The sequence below is a fragment of the Rhinolophus sinicus genome, linkage group LG04 (genome assembly GCF_036562045.2).
Source record: "Rhinolophus sinicus isolate RSC01 linkage group LG04, ASM3656204v1, whole genome shotgun sequence".
Classification (NCBI taxonomy): domain Eukaryota; kingdom Metazoa; phylum Chordata; class Mammalia; order Chiroptera; family Rhinolophidae; genus Rhinolophus; species Rhinolophus sinicus.
Genome location: NC_133754.1, coordinates 41,254,388 through 41,270,066, shown reverse-complemented (window position 1 = coordinate 41,270,066; position 15,679 = coordinate 41,254,388). Strand labels below are relative to the sequence as shown.

Below are 15,679 nucleotides of genomic sequence, written 5' to 3'. Positions count from 1 at the left end.
ATGTCTTTCATATAAGTGAAGAGACCATCCGTCACCGGGCTGAAAACTTATTTCTTAACCTGTCCTCTTTCAGCCCCTTTATCTCTTCAAACACCAGTCCTCAAAGAATCTCTCAGTTTGGGCCCCAGAGTAGAATACTGCCTGTAGTCAAGAGCCTTGTGGGGAAAGCGGGAGTAGAGTTAGAGAAGACTGAGGAATAATGGGCAGCAGCCTCCCCTCACCTGACCACATATTTCTGTAAACCTCAGGGAAACAACTAAAAGAAGAGATATCGCCTAGGTTGTTGGAATCTTAAGAGTTGATAATTACAGAGCAAGAGAAGTTTTTGTGTTTTGTTTTGTTCCTTTAAATCTGAAGTAGAATGATGGTTATTCCCCTGACAAAGAACTCACTGTGGCCTAGATGGTTTAGTCTTTGATCCTAAATTCAGTAGATTTAAGGGAGACCTTAAATTTGGGTCTCGGGATTTTTCAGTTCAATTCAGTAATCATTTTTAAACATCATACAGGACCAGTGATTTTCAATGCTTTTGGGGGCATATTGGCCACTTAATCAACTTTGTGCAAATAAAGTGCACTTTTTAATACCTTTAACTTAACTTTTGCTTAGCGATACGTATTTTTTGCTGGCACATCATCTGTCTTCTGCAGCCATTTCTCCCTCACCAGTCTTCAAACTGAGACACTAGGGAATGAAGGTATTGAGTGTCTTTCTTCTTCATGACTAGAGAAGAGAAAAGTCTACCTTCTCAATCTTTCTTCTGAGGCTTTTGAGAAGTAAAGAAGAACAGTCTAGCCCTAAGGCCAGGCGAAATTTGAGGCTGGTGATTCCCTCGAGTCCAGCACTGCTAGAAAAGTCGAATTTCGTCTTGCTCCCATAGCTATGCTTTTCATTGTTCTACCACCTTTATTGAAAGTAATCAATTGGGTTCTTTTCTGCTGCGCATATTCTTGAGGCCTGGGTTACTAGAGCCTTCCAGAAGGAAACGTAAACGGCCTACTTAAGCTTAGGTACAAGATTCTCTCTTGAAACCCAAAAGGAGGCATATATTTCAAGAGGAATTTAGTTGCGGCCCCTCCCAAAGCAGATGAATAGGAAGAGCTATTTAAATGAAAATAATTTTATTATGACACATGTCACAAAAGGATTTCAGGTTATGCAGCCCTTGCAGTTAATAACAAGGTTCTGTCAGTCCTGTAATCCTGATGCACAGACAAGATAATATGGGGATTAGATGATGCAAATCAGAGGGAATCTCTTCATGAATAGAGGTGCCACTGGCCCCATTAGTTTATATTCTTTTTGGACAAAGACATACAGGTTGTCCCTTTCAAACGTGTGGAGAGATTCCCAGTCCTGGCAGACTGTTTTACCAATGGAGGTGATAGCCTAATGTATTCTTTAGTGCAGTGTGGAAATATTTAACAATTTTGCTTTGTGGCCCAAACTTCAACTAACCATGCTCATGGTATTTTTCCCAGTGTCACACCAGGATTGAAAATTATGTAACTCTCTTGATGTAAACTTCCTCAAATAATTATATCCTCGTTTTTTCTGTTTAAGCAGATATATCACTATTAGGAAAGCATTTTAAAAAACCAACCCTTTTTCTTCTTCAGTTTCTTCTTAAGATGACACACTTCAACAGCTTCTTTTGTTAATGTTCAGTGGTGCAGAATAGATATTGCACTTCACTCTGTATAATGGAAATTAATAGGTTATTTTGTAAACAGGCATTTGCAACTTTATAAATCATGATTATAGCGATTTTTATTTTTTTAATTTAATTTTGTTCTGAAAGTTAGCTTTGGAATAAAAGGAAAAGATGCTACAGTAATAACATTCACTATTTTGGGGTATTTAGGAACCTGTTTTATTTGCTGGAACAATGAGGAAAAACCTGGATCCTTTTAATGAGCATACGGATGAGGAACTGTGGAATGCCTTAAAAGAGGTAATTTATAAAATGTAATGAACTTTTTAGCATCTGTAGGTGTGTATGTACATTTATAGCATGCAAGTAATTAAGAGGGAGCTTTTTGGTTTAACTGACTTTATTCACCCCTTAGGAGAACATTGATGACACGGCTATACTTAAAATGTGTATATTGATGATGTTGAAAACCAAAAATGTAGTGCCTGATGTTCTCATTTTAACTTTTTTCCTAGAACCCAAAGCAATTAGATACATTATCTTATTTGCCCTTAGCAGAGCACTAAACTAGAAGTTATAATTATGGGTTCAAATTCTACTAGTGACCTAGTGGCTAATTAATTACCCTACAGCATTCATTTTACTCCTCTGGTCTTTAGGGACATTAATAGTTCTTTTCATTATTAACTAAAAGATGAATGAGGTCATACTAATAAAATACTCTGAAGTTTTATAAGAAATTGTTTATAAAGGTAAATTATACAGTTAAAATGTGATAATATTTATTGGCAAACATGTTTTAATGCTGCAGAGAGAATGCAGGTAAGAGAACCCTGGAACTTTTGCTACATTTTTGTACATTAATTTCTAGAGTATTTTCTATTATTTGTGTTGTGTTTCCCTTTGGACCCCGTCTTTGAATTTTTTCTCCCTTGGTATGAGAAGGATTTTGACTGTTAAGGCGCTATTGGTTTGTATATTTTAATACTCCTTATTTTGTCTGTTTGCCCTAGTTCTGCAAATTGATTCTAAGCTACTGGAATGGCACAAACCATATCTAGACTTCTAAATCATTGACAGACTTCTCATCCCTCACAGGACTTAGCTCAATCTTTCGCTTTTAAAAAGTGAGCACTTATAAACCTGTACTGAATGTTGATTAACATTCTCTTCATTTCAGAGAGGTGTGGCTCATTTCTTTAAAAAAAAAAAAAATAAGGCACAATTTCAATGATCAATTGCTCACATTGTTGTTGTTTTGAATCTGCGTTTGTCATATCACGTCACCCTTCCAGAGATAGCTCTGAAATCTTGAATTTATAAATGAGCTCTGACTGTGAACAAGCAGATTTGGAGGCCCAACAATTTCCTGCCAGTAATTCTGGTTTCTGAAGGCATGTCAGCACTGAGTCTTCCCACACCCACCTGCTTTCCAGCAACTGTGGGGATTTTATTTTCCTAAATCAGGCTGACTACTTCATCTTCTCTTACTTGAAAAGCAGTGGACCGCTGATTTCATTTAAGGTGGGAGGTCTTTCTACAGTGAAATTCTAGAAGAGGTGGGAGAACAGTTAACCATTAAATATGAAGAAAGATAAGATGGTCCACTGCTCTTGAACTTTCAGGGCCCATTTAATGGTGAAATTGTGACAGACCTTTGAAAAACAGGAATTACTGGTAAATTATTTTTCTATTTGTTTCAGAGCTTGAGATTGCTCTTTTCAGATTCAGATAGTAAAATTACTCTAGAAACATATTGCTCCATGGACAGTGAAGAAATGTTAATTGGGAGACGCATCCTGTCAAAAACTATCTTAGAACTTCTCTGTAACTTGTACTTAATTCATCTGTAGTAGCCAAAATTAAAATTTAGAAGCCTCCCAGAATTCTAAAAATGATGAGATGGTGAAATTGGTAGATGATATTAAGATCTACCTTTATTTAAACTACATTTGGAACTTCCTGTGAATAGAAATAAACTTGAATTTATTTCACAAGTGAAGTCAGTGGTTTCCATGTGTTGCTTCTGGAATTGACCTTGTTGCCTCAGTGATACTTCTTCACGTGGGAAGTCATCCCATCATTGTGTTTCTCCATGAATTATTTATTTATGCCTTTTGTATGTTTTGTTTTTCAATGAAAGATTTGGTATCCTAATTTTTAGAAAATTTACCAAATATTTCACTGAAAAACATAGAAAGCAATGAGGTAAAATTTTAGGTGGACTAAAATCCCTAGTCAGCTGGTTTATAAATGATGCCAAAATGGAAATGGGAGCCCAGACTCATAGGTTGGCTTAACATTCAGTAAGAGAGCACTGCATTTTTCCTTTCATGAAGTTCAAATTAAAGGAAAAGATACTTAAAAAAAAAAAAAATTCCGGGCCTGCACGGTGGCTCAGGCGGTTAGAGCTCCATGCTCCTAACTCCGAAGGCTGCCGGTTCGATTCCCACATGGCCCAGTGGGCTCTCAACCACAAGGTTCCCAGTTCGATTCCTTGAGTCCCGCAAGGGATGGTGGGCTCCGCCCCCTGCAACTAAGATTGAACATGGCACCTTGAGCTGAGCTGCTGCTGAGCTCCCGGATAGCTCAGTTGGTTGGAGTGCATCCTCTCAACCACAAGGTTGCCGGTTCGACTCCCGCAAGGGATGGTGGGCTGCGCCCCCTGCAACTAACAACGGCAACTGGACCTGGAACTGAGCTGCGCCCTCCACAACTAAGACTGAGAGGACAACTTGAAGCTGGACAGCAGCCTCCACAACTAAAATTGAAAGGACAGCAATTTGACTTGGAAAAAAGTCCCGGAAGTACATACACAGTGTTCCCCAATAAAGTCCTGTTCCCCTTCCCCAATAAAATCTTAAAAAAAAAAAAAAAATTCCTCTTAGTTCTGCTGCCTCCTTCTCCCAGAGATGGGCTTTCAGAAGGGAGACAGATCTATGAATGTTGCTCGCCTCTTCTTGGTATTTTTAAAAATATGCTGAAAATGCTTTTTTCTAATGTACTCAGAAATAGCCAGCTATAAACTAAAGGAAGTTCATTAGAAATCAGTGCTGATTGGGGAACCTAAAAAGCAATGGCAGCTCTATAAATATTACATAACTAATGGCTAAACATAAATCAATTTATCAGTAAAAGGTCAAAGATGCAAGACTATCATATCTATATGTATATAGTCTCAGAACTGATAAATTCAAAGAATAAAAATACAGCAGAACATGGAGAGAGACAGACTAGCTGACAGCATTATCAATAATAGACAATATCTATGGATCTCTTGCTTTATATCAAACACGGTTGGAAACGCTACACATACTGACTCATACTCCAACAATTTTGGGAGGGAGGCATCTTTATTATTATAATATTATAGTCTTATTTACAGGTTAGGCAGCTAAGATAGAGAAAGTTCAGGAACTTGCCCACTTGGCAGAGCCAGATGGGACTCATGCCCAGGCAATCTAGCTTCAAGGTCCCAATTTTTTATTTAAAAATTTTCAGATCACAGGAAAGTCAAACAGTCTGACTGAACACACATATGCCCTTTACCTAGATCCATTAATTGTTAATATTTTGCCACATTTGCTTCCTCTCTTCTACAATCTGTATTGTGCTGAACTGTTTGAAAGTAAGTTGCAGAAATTTTTATTAAATTTGCTATTCACCCTTATATATGTAAATATGTACCTTACAGAAACAAGGACATTCTCCTACATTATACAGTTATCTCACTCAAGAAATTTACTAGTAATATTATGCTGCTATCTAATGTTTTCAAATTCTCCAGTTGTTATTCCTACTTACTATGTTATATTGCCTCCAGTCTCTTTTTCTCAGCTCCAACACTTAATTATAACATGAATGTAGAATAACACTACAGGGGGCCTTCACATTTGTTTCATTCTCAACCATCCCTGATTTTTAAATGAAGACAGAGTCTCAGAAAACAGTGTTTTCCAGAACACATGTTCATTGTTCTTCATCTCACAACCCTTCTCATCAGGCAGATATGGACAACCTGAACGAGGGTCAAAACCAAATTACTGATGAGATATATCATCTGAGTTAGGCAGATGTGAGATCATTTTTTCAAAGCCTGGCTGTCAGTCTTCAGATAGACCAGTTTGCGTACAGAAGTGTTACCAAAGTCAGCTCCGCAGGAAAAGCTGATCAAGACCTTGCCACTATCATACTTTTGATCAGTCCCATCACCTGGGGCATAGAGCTATGAATATGTGCCATAAAAAGAATACTTAGTAAGTCCTCTTCCTTGTCCTGGAGGGGGCGTTGACTAAGTTGACATACTCCATTTTAGAATTTTCAGTACAAGGACTTGCACCACAATTTAGATCTTACACTTTAGATGTTGTATACCTTTCATGCTAATGCTAAGTACCAATACCGTATTTAATCCTGACTCAGAATTTCAGTTTGTTAGGATTTGACTTCCATCATGAACACAACTCGAGATCACATTCATAAGAAGTGCTTCAGCGTTTAGGATACCATGAAAATATTGCCTACTTACCTTTGGTGTTTTGTTATTTAACATCGTAATTCTGTGTCCGTGCTTATCGGTCATCACTCACTCATCAATCTGTTCATTTCTTAATTTGAAATGTATTTACTTTTTCTTCTTTAACTCTCAAGTATAGCCTCAGTTTGGTTCTTGCTCCATAAAATCTCCCCACAATAGTCATTGAACTAAGCTCTACCATCCTGTATAGTTTCAGATTATCTTTGGTGATTAAGAGTTTTTGTTTTTTAATGTACAATGATTATAATTTTTTGAACAGAGGTTACTATAAGCACCGTCTATCACCACAGTCTGGGGGAAATAAAATGTTATGTTGTGCCCTGTTTTTCATGAGTTTTTATTCACTAAAAAATATTTATGAGATGAAGTAAATACACTTGACTGGTCAAGCAATATGGGATTAAATTTGGGAAAGAACCATCACTAAAATCGACTCCAAATTTACTAATATATGAAATGTAGTTTGCCAATGTATGAATTTGTACTTTTTTTTAACTTTAAAACCTTCCAAAAGGGCAAGGTACTGATAAGTTTATTTTTAGAGAGCCATACTTCCTGCAATCATTAAAAAGAGAAAAACAAAGTTTCCTTTTAGTGTATTAACTACTTTGCAAAATATATTTTTGGGAAACTTGATTCAACCATAAAGCTCCTTTTAACTTTTCTGTTTAGACTTCATTGGGAGATATGGCTTCATTTTTTGAGAGACTTCCTTAACTAATCCCTCGGGGGGGTTCCTAGTAGATATATGTGCCATCAAAGGGGGCACACTGAGATGATTTCTTTTCACCAACTTTATTGAGGTATAATTTACATACCAGAAAGTTCCCCCCTTGTAAGTGTGATTCAGTGATGTTGATAAATCACCACAGTCCAACTTTAGAACATTTGTCTCCCCCAAAATTTTCATGTCCATTCTCAGTTAACCTTCCAGTCGCTAGACAACCACTGTCCTGCTTTTTGTCTCTATAAATTCCTGTAGGTAACTTTCAACTTAAAATTAAGAAGGAACATTTTACTTTTTTTAAATATTTTACCTTGAGAATAATTTTAGTTAACATACTGTATATGTCATAATGAAATTGGCACGACATGAATAGACTGTGCCTACTGATGGCAACCAAGAGGAGTCTTGATTCCCATTAAGTTTCTGCTCTTAAGTCAATATTTCTATCCTGAATTAACTCGACCAGCCTTCTCCGTGAACACTAACTAGAAGTAACTCTCCCTGGTGTGTGACCATCCACGGAAAATACAGAGGTTCCAAGGATTTCAAAGCTCTAACGTATAGGAAGCTTGTCTACTGCAGTAGTTTGTTTAGGGGGAAAAAAAAAAAATCTTCTTTCTACATACATAGGTACAACTTAAAGAAGCCATCGAAGATCTTCCCGGTAAAATGGATACTGAATTAGCAGAATCCGGATCAAACTTCAGTGTTGGACAGAGACAGCTGGTATGCCTTGCCAGGGCTATTCTCAAGAAAAATCGGATATTGATAATTGATGAAGCAACAGCAAATGTGGATCCAAGGTACAGAGCTGAGTTCCATGTAATCCTGAATCCAAGTTTTAAATGTGGTAAAATAAGAAACATTTAGTGAAGCTGAAAATTTTTTCTAAGTGCTCTCTGTGCTCCAAAGATACCTGTTGATAACATTAATTCTGGCAAACAGGAAGAAACCAAAACATGTTGTACAGCGTTAATTATGATACTATTAGGCATCCTAAGAGAACTAGATTCCTAAATTTAACTCCTGATAGTTTCAAGCAATTTAAAGGGAAGACTATGTTCCATTGTTTTATGAAAAATAGTAAATGTCTAAATAGACTTTATACTTAGTTTTTAAAGAACAAGACCAGGCTTAAAGTACTGATTTTTAAAAACATTATAAAAATAACATGTGATCTTTTTAAGTCTTGTTTGTCTTCACTGAACTAAACTCACCTTCTGTGATTCCAGAACTGATGAGTTAATACAAAAAAAAATCCGTGAGAAATTTGCCCAGTGCACTGTGCTAACCATTGCACACAGGTTGAACACCATTATCGACAGCGACAAGATTATGGTAAGAACTTCACCTGTGGAATTCCAGTTGTTTCCATTTATGTTCTATTTTCAACTTATGCTGTCTTGGGAAGCTTGATAGAAACCTCTAATAAGTTAATATTCTGTTAAATTTCTTTGCGTTCCTTACAATAACTCAGATACTTCACTACATATTCAGAATGTGGTATTAAATAATATATCCAGTAATTCCATATTTTCATATTAATAGCTTTAAGATGGTCAACCATGAAAATATTCCAAATCCAATCTAAGGCTTCATATTACAGGGTGATAGAACATAGTCATTTTTTCTGTGTCACAGTTGTCTTAGCATTTTGGATTCCCATAATCAAAAATTTACTCTTCCATTTGGACTGCCAGGAGGTTGTTGGGTAAGGTTGCAAAATTTCTCAGCTGTTGGAACATTCACAAGATGCGTTTCAGAGGGAGTCTATGAGAAGAAAGGGCCTAGTCAGAAAAACTATGCATTTCAACAGAAAGGATTTGATATAGGAAATTTGTTACATAGACTTGGAGGGCTGGGAAAGTGAAACGAAACACTGGGGTAATAATTTTAGGAAGCAGTTACCGTGCCCTGGGACATATCTCCAGGCCTAGGAACTCTAAGGAAAGCTCCTAAAGAGTCAGTGTTCAGACCTCCAAAGGGCGGGTGGGGGGGACACTGCCCAGCTAATGGTCATATGTGATGGAGGGAACAGGATGATGCTGGTTTTCAATGTGCTAACAGAAGATGGAGGCTGGAGCCAAGTCCCACTGCTGGGGTGATGTTGGTATGGCTGACAGAAACCAGGTAGACCATTTGATGTGTCCTGCCTTCAGTCGCCCCTGGTGCCCCCTACTGGAAGAACGTAACAGCCAACTGGCCAAAGAGCCTCTGAAATGTGGTTTGTAGAGACCCAGTCCCAGCATCACAGATGAGAGTGTAGGAAGAAAGGTAGATCTGGGACCGAGAGATGGTAGATAAACAGCCAGCAAGTCTCTTACACAGTAGATCCAAGTAGTGCACACATGGCAGATTCTAAACTTTGGTTACGACTCGGCATATGTCTAGTATCTCTGTCCAGGTTTGATTGGCTCTTTCTCCCTTAGCAATTCAGTCTTTTCCTTCCTTTATTTCCCTTCTCCTTCCCTCCCTTTTCTCCCTCTCTTCTCATTCCTCCTCTCTTTTTCTTTTTCCTCTGTTACTTGCTCAGTTTCAGTAAATCTTAGAATGTGGTTTTATAAAATGAAAAGGAAATCATCCCTCAAAGGAAAAATCTTTGGCTGCAGATAAGCCCAAAGAATGTAATTTTTTTCAGGCTAACCCCAGCCTGTGGCAATGGACAGATTTTCATCCATCTTGTGGATGCTAACTGTTGTCACTAGACAGCACAGCATCCAGTGATGCTCTGATTAGTAATGAAGAAGTAAATACTGGTAGATAAAGAAGGCCTGTGTGGTACATGACAGGCCACAAATGGAGTTAACCAGTGATTTTTTTATGGTCATACAAAACAGGTTAAACGATCAGTAATAAACGATCACTAATATCCAAACTTCCTTGTATCCAGTGGTAATGGAGCTGTCACTTTTGATTTCTTGGGTGATTTCTGGAATATTACCTCCTGCCCTAACTCACATGCATTGTTAGAGGGATCACCAATAGGGTCATTGAGAAGACGCTAGACTGTCAGCATTGAAGTAGTGCCTTTAGCCTTGTCACTCCCCAGAGCTGCACATGTACAGAAATGAGTTCTGGTGAGGCATACCATAGGAGTGGGGCATTTCCACCCAAAATGATGCTTTAAACTTCAAGCAGTGCCTCTGGTCATCTGGACAAGCGCATTGCAGCAGGAGACAGACCACTCCAGCAGACTTTTGTGAGTGACTTTGTGACTTTCCAAGATTACAGGACAGTGACTCTTACTGGATTCCATAACATAGTTTGGCATCAAGCATTCTTAGTCCTTCATGTTGTCTTCTTGAATTGGAAGATAACCCTTCATTTCTGCTTTTCACCTGTTACTTTGTTGTTCTCATGTCTAGTGTTGTATTTCATAGACTGTCCACCATACCATCCTACTTCCACGATAAATGAATGATGCTAAGAAGTTTACCTGTTTCAAGCACGTTGGCTGGCTTTAGATGCCCATGCAACAGAAAGATGGCTTTGTCTCCAGCCTAGTTGGGGGTCTGTTGAAATAAAATCTTTGCTCCTAAATGTACCATATAGATTTCTTTTTGGTTTTTGGTATTGCAACACTGGTGGTAGAAGCTTCCTTTTATTATACAGAGGGTGCCAAAAAAATACAAATTTTTTTAAATAAAAGTTTATTGGGGTAACAATTGTTAGTAAAGTTACATAGATTTCAGGTGTACAATTCTGTATTACATCATCTATAAATCCCATTGTGTGTTCACCACCCAGAGTCAGTTCTCCTTCCATCACCATATATTTGATCCCCTTTACCCTCATCTATGACCCTCTTCCCCCTTAACCTCTGGTAACCACTAAACTATTGTCTGTGTCTATGAGTTTTTGTTTCTCTTGTTCTTTTGTTGTTTTTGGTTTATATACCACGTATCAGTGAAATCATATGGTTCTCTGCTTTTTCTGTCTGACTTATTTCATAGCTTAGCATTATAATCTCAAGATCCATCCATGTTGTCACAAATGGTCCTATTTCATCTTCTTACCACCCAATAGTATTCCATTGTGTATATATACCACAATTTCTTTATCCATTCATCTATCAAAGGACATTTTAGTTTTTTCCATGTCTTGGCCACCATAAATAAAGCCACAGTGAACATTGGAGCGCACGTGTCTTTATGGATAAATGTTTTCAGATTTTTTGGGTAGACACCCAGGAGAGGGATTGCGGGTTTATACGATAATTCTATTTGTAATTTTTTGAGGAACCTCCACACTGCCTTCCATAACAGCTGCACCAGTCTGCATTCCCACCAACAGTGTATGAGGGTTCATTTTTCTCCACGTCCTCTCCAACACTTACTATTTGTCTTGTTGATGACAGCCATTCTAAGTGGGGTGAGGTGATATCTCATTGTGGTTTTTATTTGCATTTCTCTGATGATTAGTGATGTTGAGCATTTTTTCATATGTCTATTTGCCATTTGTATGTCCTCTTTGGAGAAATGTTTCTTCATGTCCTCTGTCCATTTTTCAATTGGGTTGTTTGTTTTTTTGTTCTTGAGTTGCATCAGTTCCTTGTTTATTTTGGATATTAGCCCCCTATTGGAGGCGCTGTTTGCAAAAATCTCTCATTCAGTTGGTTGCCTCTTTATTTTGTCGATGGTTTCTTTTGCTGTGCAGAAACTTTTAAGTTTGATATAGTCCCATTCATTTATTTTAGCTTTTACTTCCCTTGCCTTTGGAGTCAAATTCATTAAATGCCCTTTGAACCCAGGGTCCATAAGTTTAGTACCTATGTTTTCTTCTATGCAGTTTATTGTTTCAGGTCTTATTCTTAAATCTTTGATCAGTTTTGAATAAATTTTGGTACATGGTGACAGATAGCAGTCCAGTTTCATTCTTTTGCACGTGGCTTTCCAATTCCCCCAGCACCATTTGTTGAAGAGGCTGTCTTTTCTCCACTGTATGTTTTTTGCTTCTTTGTCAAAAATTATCTGTCCATATTTATGTGGTTTTATTTCTGAGTTCTCAATTCAATTCCATTGGTCTATGTGTCTGTTGCCCTGTAGTACAAGCTAAAGTCAGGGATTGTGGTATCTCCAGCATTGTTCTTTTTTCTTAAGATTGCTTTGGCTATTTGGGGTCTTTTATGGTTCCAAACAAATCTGATGATTTTTTGTTCTATTTCTTTAAAAAATGCCATTGGGATTTTGATGGGGATTGCATCAAATCTGTATATTGCTTTGGATAATATGGCCATTTTAACTATGTTGATTCTTCTAATCAATGAGCACGGAATGTCTTTCCATTTCTTTGTGTCTTCTTCAATTTCTTTTAAAAATGTCTTGTAGTTTTCAGCATATAGGTCTTTCACATCCTTGTTTAAGTTTATTCCTAGGTATTTTATTCTTTTTGCTGCAATTACAAAGGGAATTGTTTTTTGTATTTCTTTTTCTGAGATTTCATTGTTAGTATATAGGAATGCAATGGACTTTTGTACGTTGATTTTGTAGCCAGCAACTTTACTGTAGTCGTTGATTGTTTCTAATAGCTTTTTGGTGGAGTCTTTAGGGTTTTCTATATATAGCATCATGTCATCTGCAAAGAGTGACAATTTAACTTCTTCATTCCCAATTTGGATGCTTTTTATTTCTTTCTTTTGCCTGATTGCTCTGGCGAGGACTTCCAACACTATGTTAAAAAGCAGAGGTGATAGGGGACAGCCCTGTCGTGTTCCTGAATGTGGAGCAAAGGGCTTCAGTTTTTCACCATTAATTATGAGATTAGCTGAGGGCTTAACATGGCCTTTATTATGTTAAGGTATTTTCTTTCTATACCTATTTTATTAAGTGTTTTAATCAATTTTTTGGGCACCCCAGTATAATACTTAGAAATTCTGTTACCTTGGAATGTATGGTCAGTTAGGGGAACAGCAAGGAAAGACAAAATTTGGCAAAATTGTCAGCTGGTCACTCCTAAATCTTACCCTGGATGTCCAGTTCATGAGTATCCCCTTAACCAATCAGTTTTGTTGCTATTATCAAAGTGTGTTCATTTGTTTAATGCTATACTTATCAGTATTTCCTAGTAAATTTTGAGAACCTCAAATTTTTCTCTCTTGATCAGTGTCTTTGTTCAAATCCTTAATGTGGTTTTACAAAGTAATTTATAGCCCGGCCCCTCCCACCTTTCTAGCCTTGTCCCACTCTCTTTCCTCTGTAGTTAAAAACTGCGTTGATCGTCTTCCAGTTCTCCAAAGGCGGTATTCACTCACTTTTACAATTGTGCCCTCTCTCCCCACTGGTTGTTGGTGGCTTAGACTGAGGTGCTAGCAGTGGAGGTAGTGAGATGGTTGGATTTGGGGTAGATATTGAAGTAGAGCCAAGCAGACTGTGTGACGGATTGAACATGGGATACGCGGGAAGAGAGAGGAGTCAGTACTGGTTTCTAGGTGTAGGACCAGAGTATCTGGGTGAATGGGGAAGACTGAGCGAGAAGTCGAGTTAGAAAAGGGAAATGCAAGGGTTCTCTTTAGAGTGTGTTACCTTTGCAATGACTGACCTTGTTTTCTGGGGTGGACCTTGCATTTCAACATGGAGCTGCCTTCCTAATTCCAACTCCTGTCTTGGGAGACCTTCATTGTAGAACTCCCTGACTATGAGGTCATGGGTGGTGTCACAGGGAAGTCCCACCAAGAGATGTAAACTTGGCCACTTATTTTCATCTTGGTCGGAGTTGGTTTCTGCGCTGACTTCTTTATAGGGAATGGCAGAATCAGACATCATGGGACTCGAGAGACATACATATATTCCCTACCTTCAGAGCTGAGTTACACCCCAGGTATAAACCTTGTATTTTATTTTAGCGCTTCTGATGAATAATTGGCTTTCAGTTTGGCAAAATGCCATAAATAATGTTCTTTCTCAAACTTTGAACTTTTGAAGAAATTTGTTTTTCTTGCTTGCTTTAGAAATACTTATTTCCTTTCCAGGAAATAAATGATTTGTTCTGTTACTCTGAAGGCTTTAAGGGCATAAAGACAAGTCAATCAGCCACAATGCCCAATACTCCAGAGGGTGGGTGGCCCAGCCTGGGGAGTGGCTGGGGAAGTGACGGATGCTAATGAAGGGCATAACCAACAGTGTTGTCATCATAAAGTCGTGTAAATGCAAGTGCTTAAGGTGTAATAATTGCATTTTGTTGCACTGGTTAATACTTCTGCATAAAGACGATGGATATGGTTGTGTTTACTGTAAGTAAGTCGAACAAAAGGCTTGTTGGGAAACAACTGTGACCTAATTAATAGCTTTGTTTATGTGTTGGCTCTCCAAAGGGATTTATCCAGTTTTGGTTCATTAAGCGTCATTAATGTGTTAGGCTTAGGATTCTATTTTACAAAGATGTTCTCTCAATTTTAACTTTATTAAACATGATGTAGTTGTAATGACAGCTAATTTAATCTTCCTCGTTTGCTCAGTTGCCACAAAACAGTGGAGCAAGACAGACACATTAGAAATCCTTTCTCTAATACTCACCATATCTCTGTATTAAAGACAGCTTCTTCCCTGTAGTTTTTAGGATTAGCTGGTTACTTGTGACCTGTTTTCAGCCAATTGCACCGCTTTTTCCTCCAATCCCTGCACACTCCAGTCTTTATAACACCCTGGACCTTCCCTAGTAGCGTGAGCAAAAGAAGCTTGTGAAAATCTGCAGCTTCCCTAACAATATCGTTGCCTGTTTTCAAAGTTTCCACTATCAGCATTTAGAGAATTCTTTGGGAATGAATTCTGGAGAACCGAAACCAGGGCTAAGAAACTCAGATTCCACCTCTTTTGTTTATAGGTAATCTTATGACTTCATAACCTTTACCTTTCTCCCTAAACTCAAACCTCTTTTTAGTCGAGTTTTTACCCAGAGAACTCAAAACTAGAAACTATTTTAACATATCTACCTGGAAAAGCACAAAAACAACTCAAAGCTAACTAGAGTTTTATTTAAATTCTGTTTTTCACCTTCATGGAACTTTTCTTTAATAAGCCTACATAGCCACAGTTAGAACGTTGCAGAAGAGAAAAGCTCCTTCAAAAATAGGCCAAGAGATTTTATTCACGTTCAGGAGGGAAAAATAACTAATATGTAGAAAGCACAATCTGAGAGAAGAAATATTTTATGGGGGGGGAGGCTTATCTACAGTAGTAGGAGCTTTAGGGGAGGAGCCCTGGAGGTCATTGTGACCTAGTCTTCATCCTCCCCAGGTGAGAAGAGTGACTTACCACTTCAGTACCTAAGAAAGAATTTTGAGAATACTTGCCCCAGTATCTTGCCACAGGGAAAAATCACAGGCACCCATTTTACCAATCGAGGGGCCCAACTTCCAAGATTGGATAACTGTTCCTGTGCCCCTTTGTCACCTGGCAGCCAAAAGCAGACCTGTGACACTCAGATCCTGCCCCTTCCCACTCTGCTGGGTGTTAAGTGGGACCCACCTTTATTGATGGTCACCATATTGAAAGCTGGTCCAGGTATCTCTTTTTTATTGTCAGGCTTTTCCTCCACCCTGAACTGTCCCCACCTTTCCTTGCAGCCACCCAACTATCACTGTTGGCATCCCATCAAACAATTAAAAAGGATTAAATCATTTTGCAATGCATCCATTTATTTTTTATATCTAGGACAGCTACCTGGAATATTTGCAGATATACAGGCCGGATAAACACACCTTCATTAGCTTATGTAACTGACTGACTCATCCAACATAATGTATTTTTCCTTCACCTACTAGAGA

General features: G+C 38.1%; 1 protein-coding gene across 3 annotated transcripts in view; it reads left to right on the top strand.

Annotated features, from left to right (window-relative positions):
- Positions 1–15,679, top strand: part of ABCC4 (ATP binding cassette subfamily C member 4 (PEL blood group)) — a 245,202-nt gene that overhangs the window by 213,230 nt on the left and 16,293 nt on the right. For all 3 annotated transcript variants that reach the window (XM_019737179.2, XM_074329431.1, XM_074329430.1), the window contains 3 exons: positions 1,865–1,954; positions 7,549–7,721; positions 8,151–8,256. In XM_019737179.2, the coding sequence (XP_019592738.2) occupies positions 1,865–1,954; positions 7,549–7,721; positions 8,151–8,256 (369 nt within the window). The remainder of the gene's footprint in view (positions 1–1,864; positions 1,955–7,548; positions 7,722–8,150; positions 8,257–15,679) is intronic.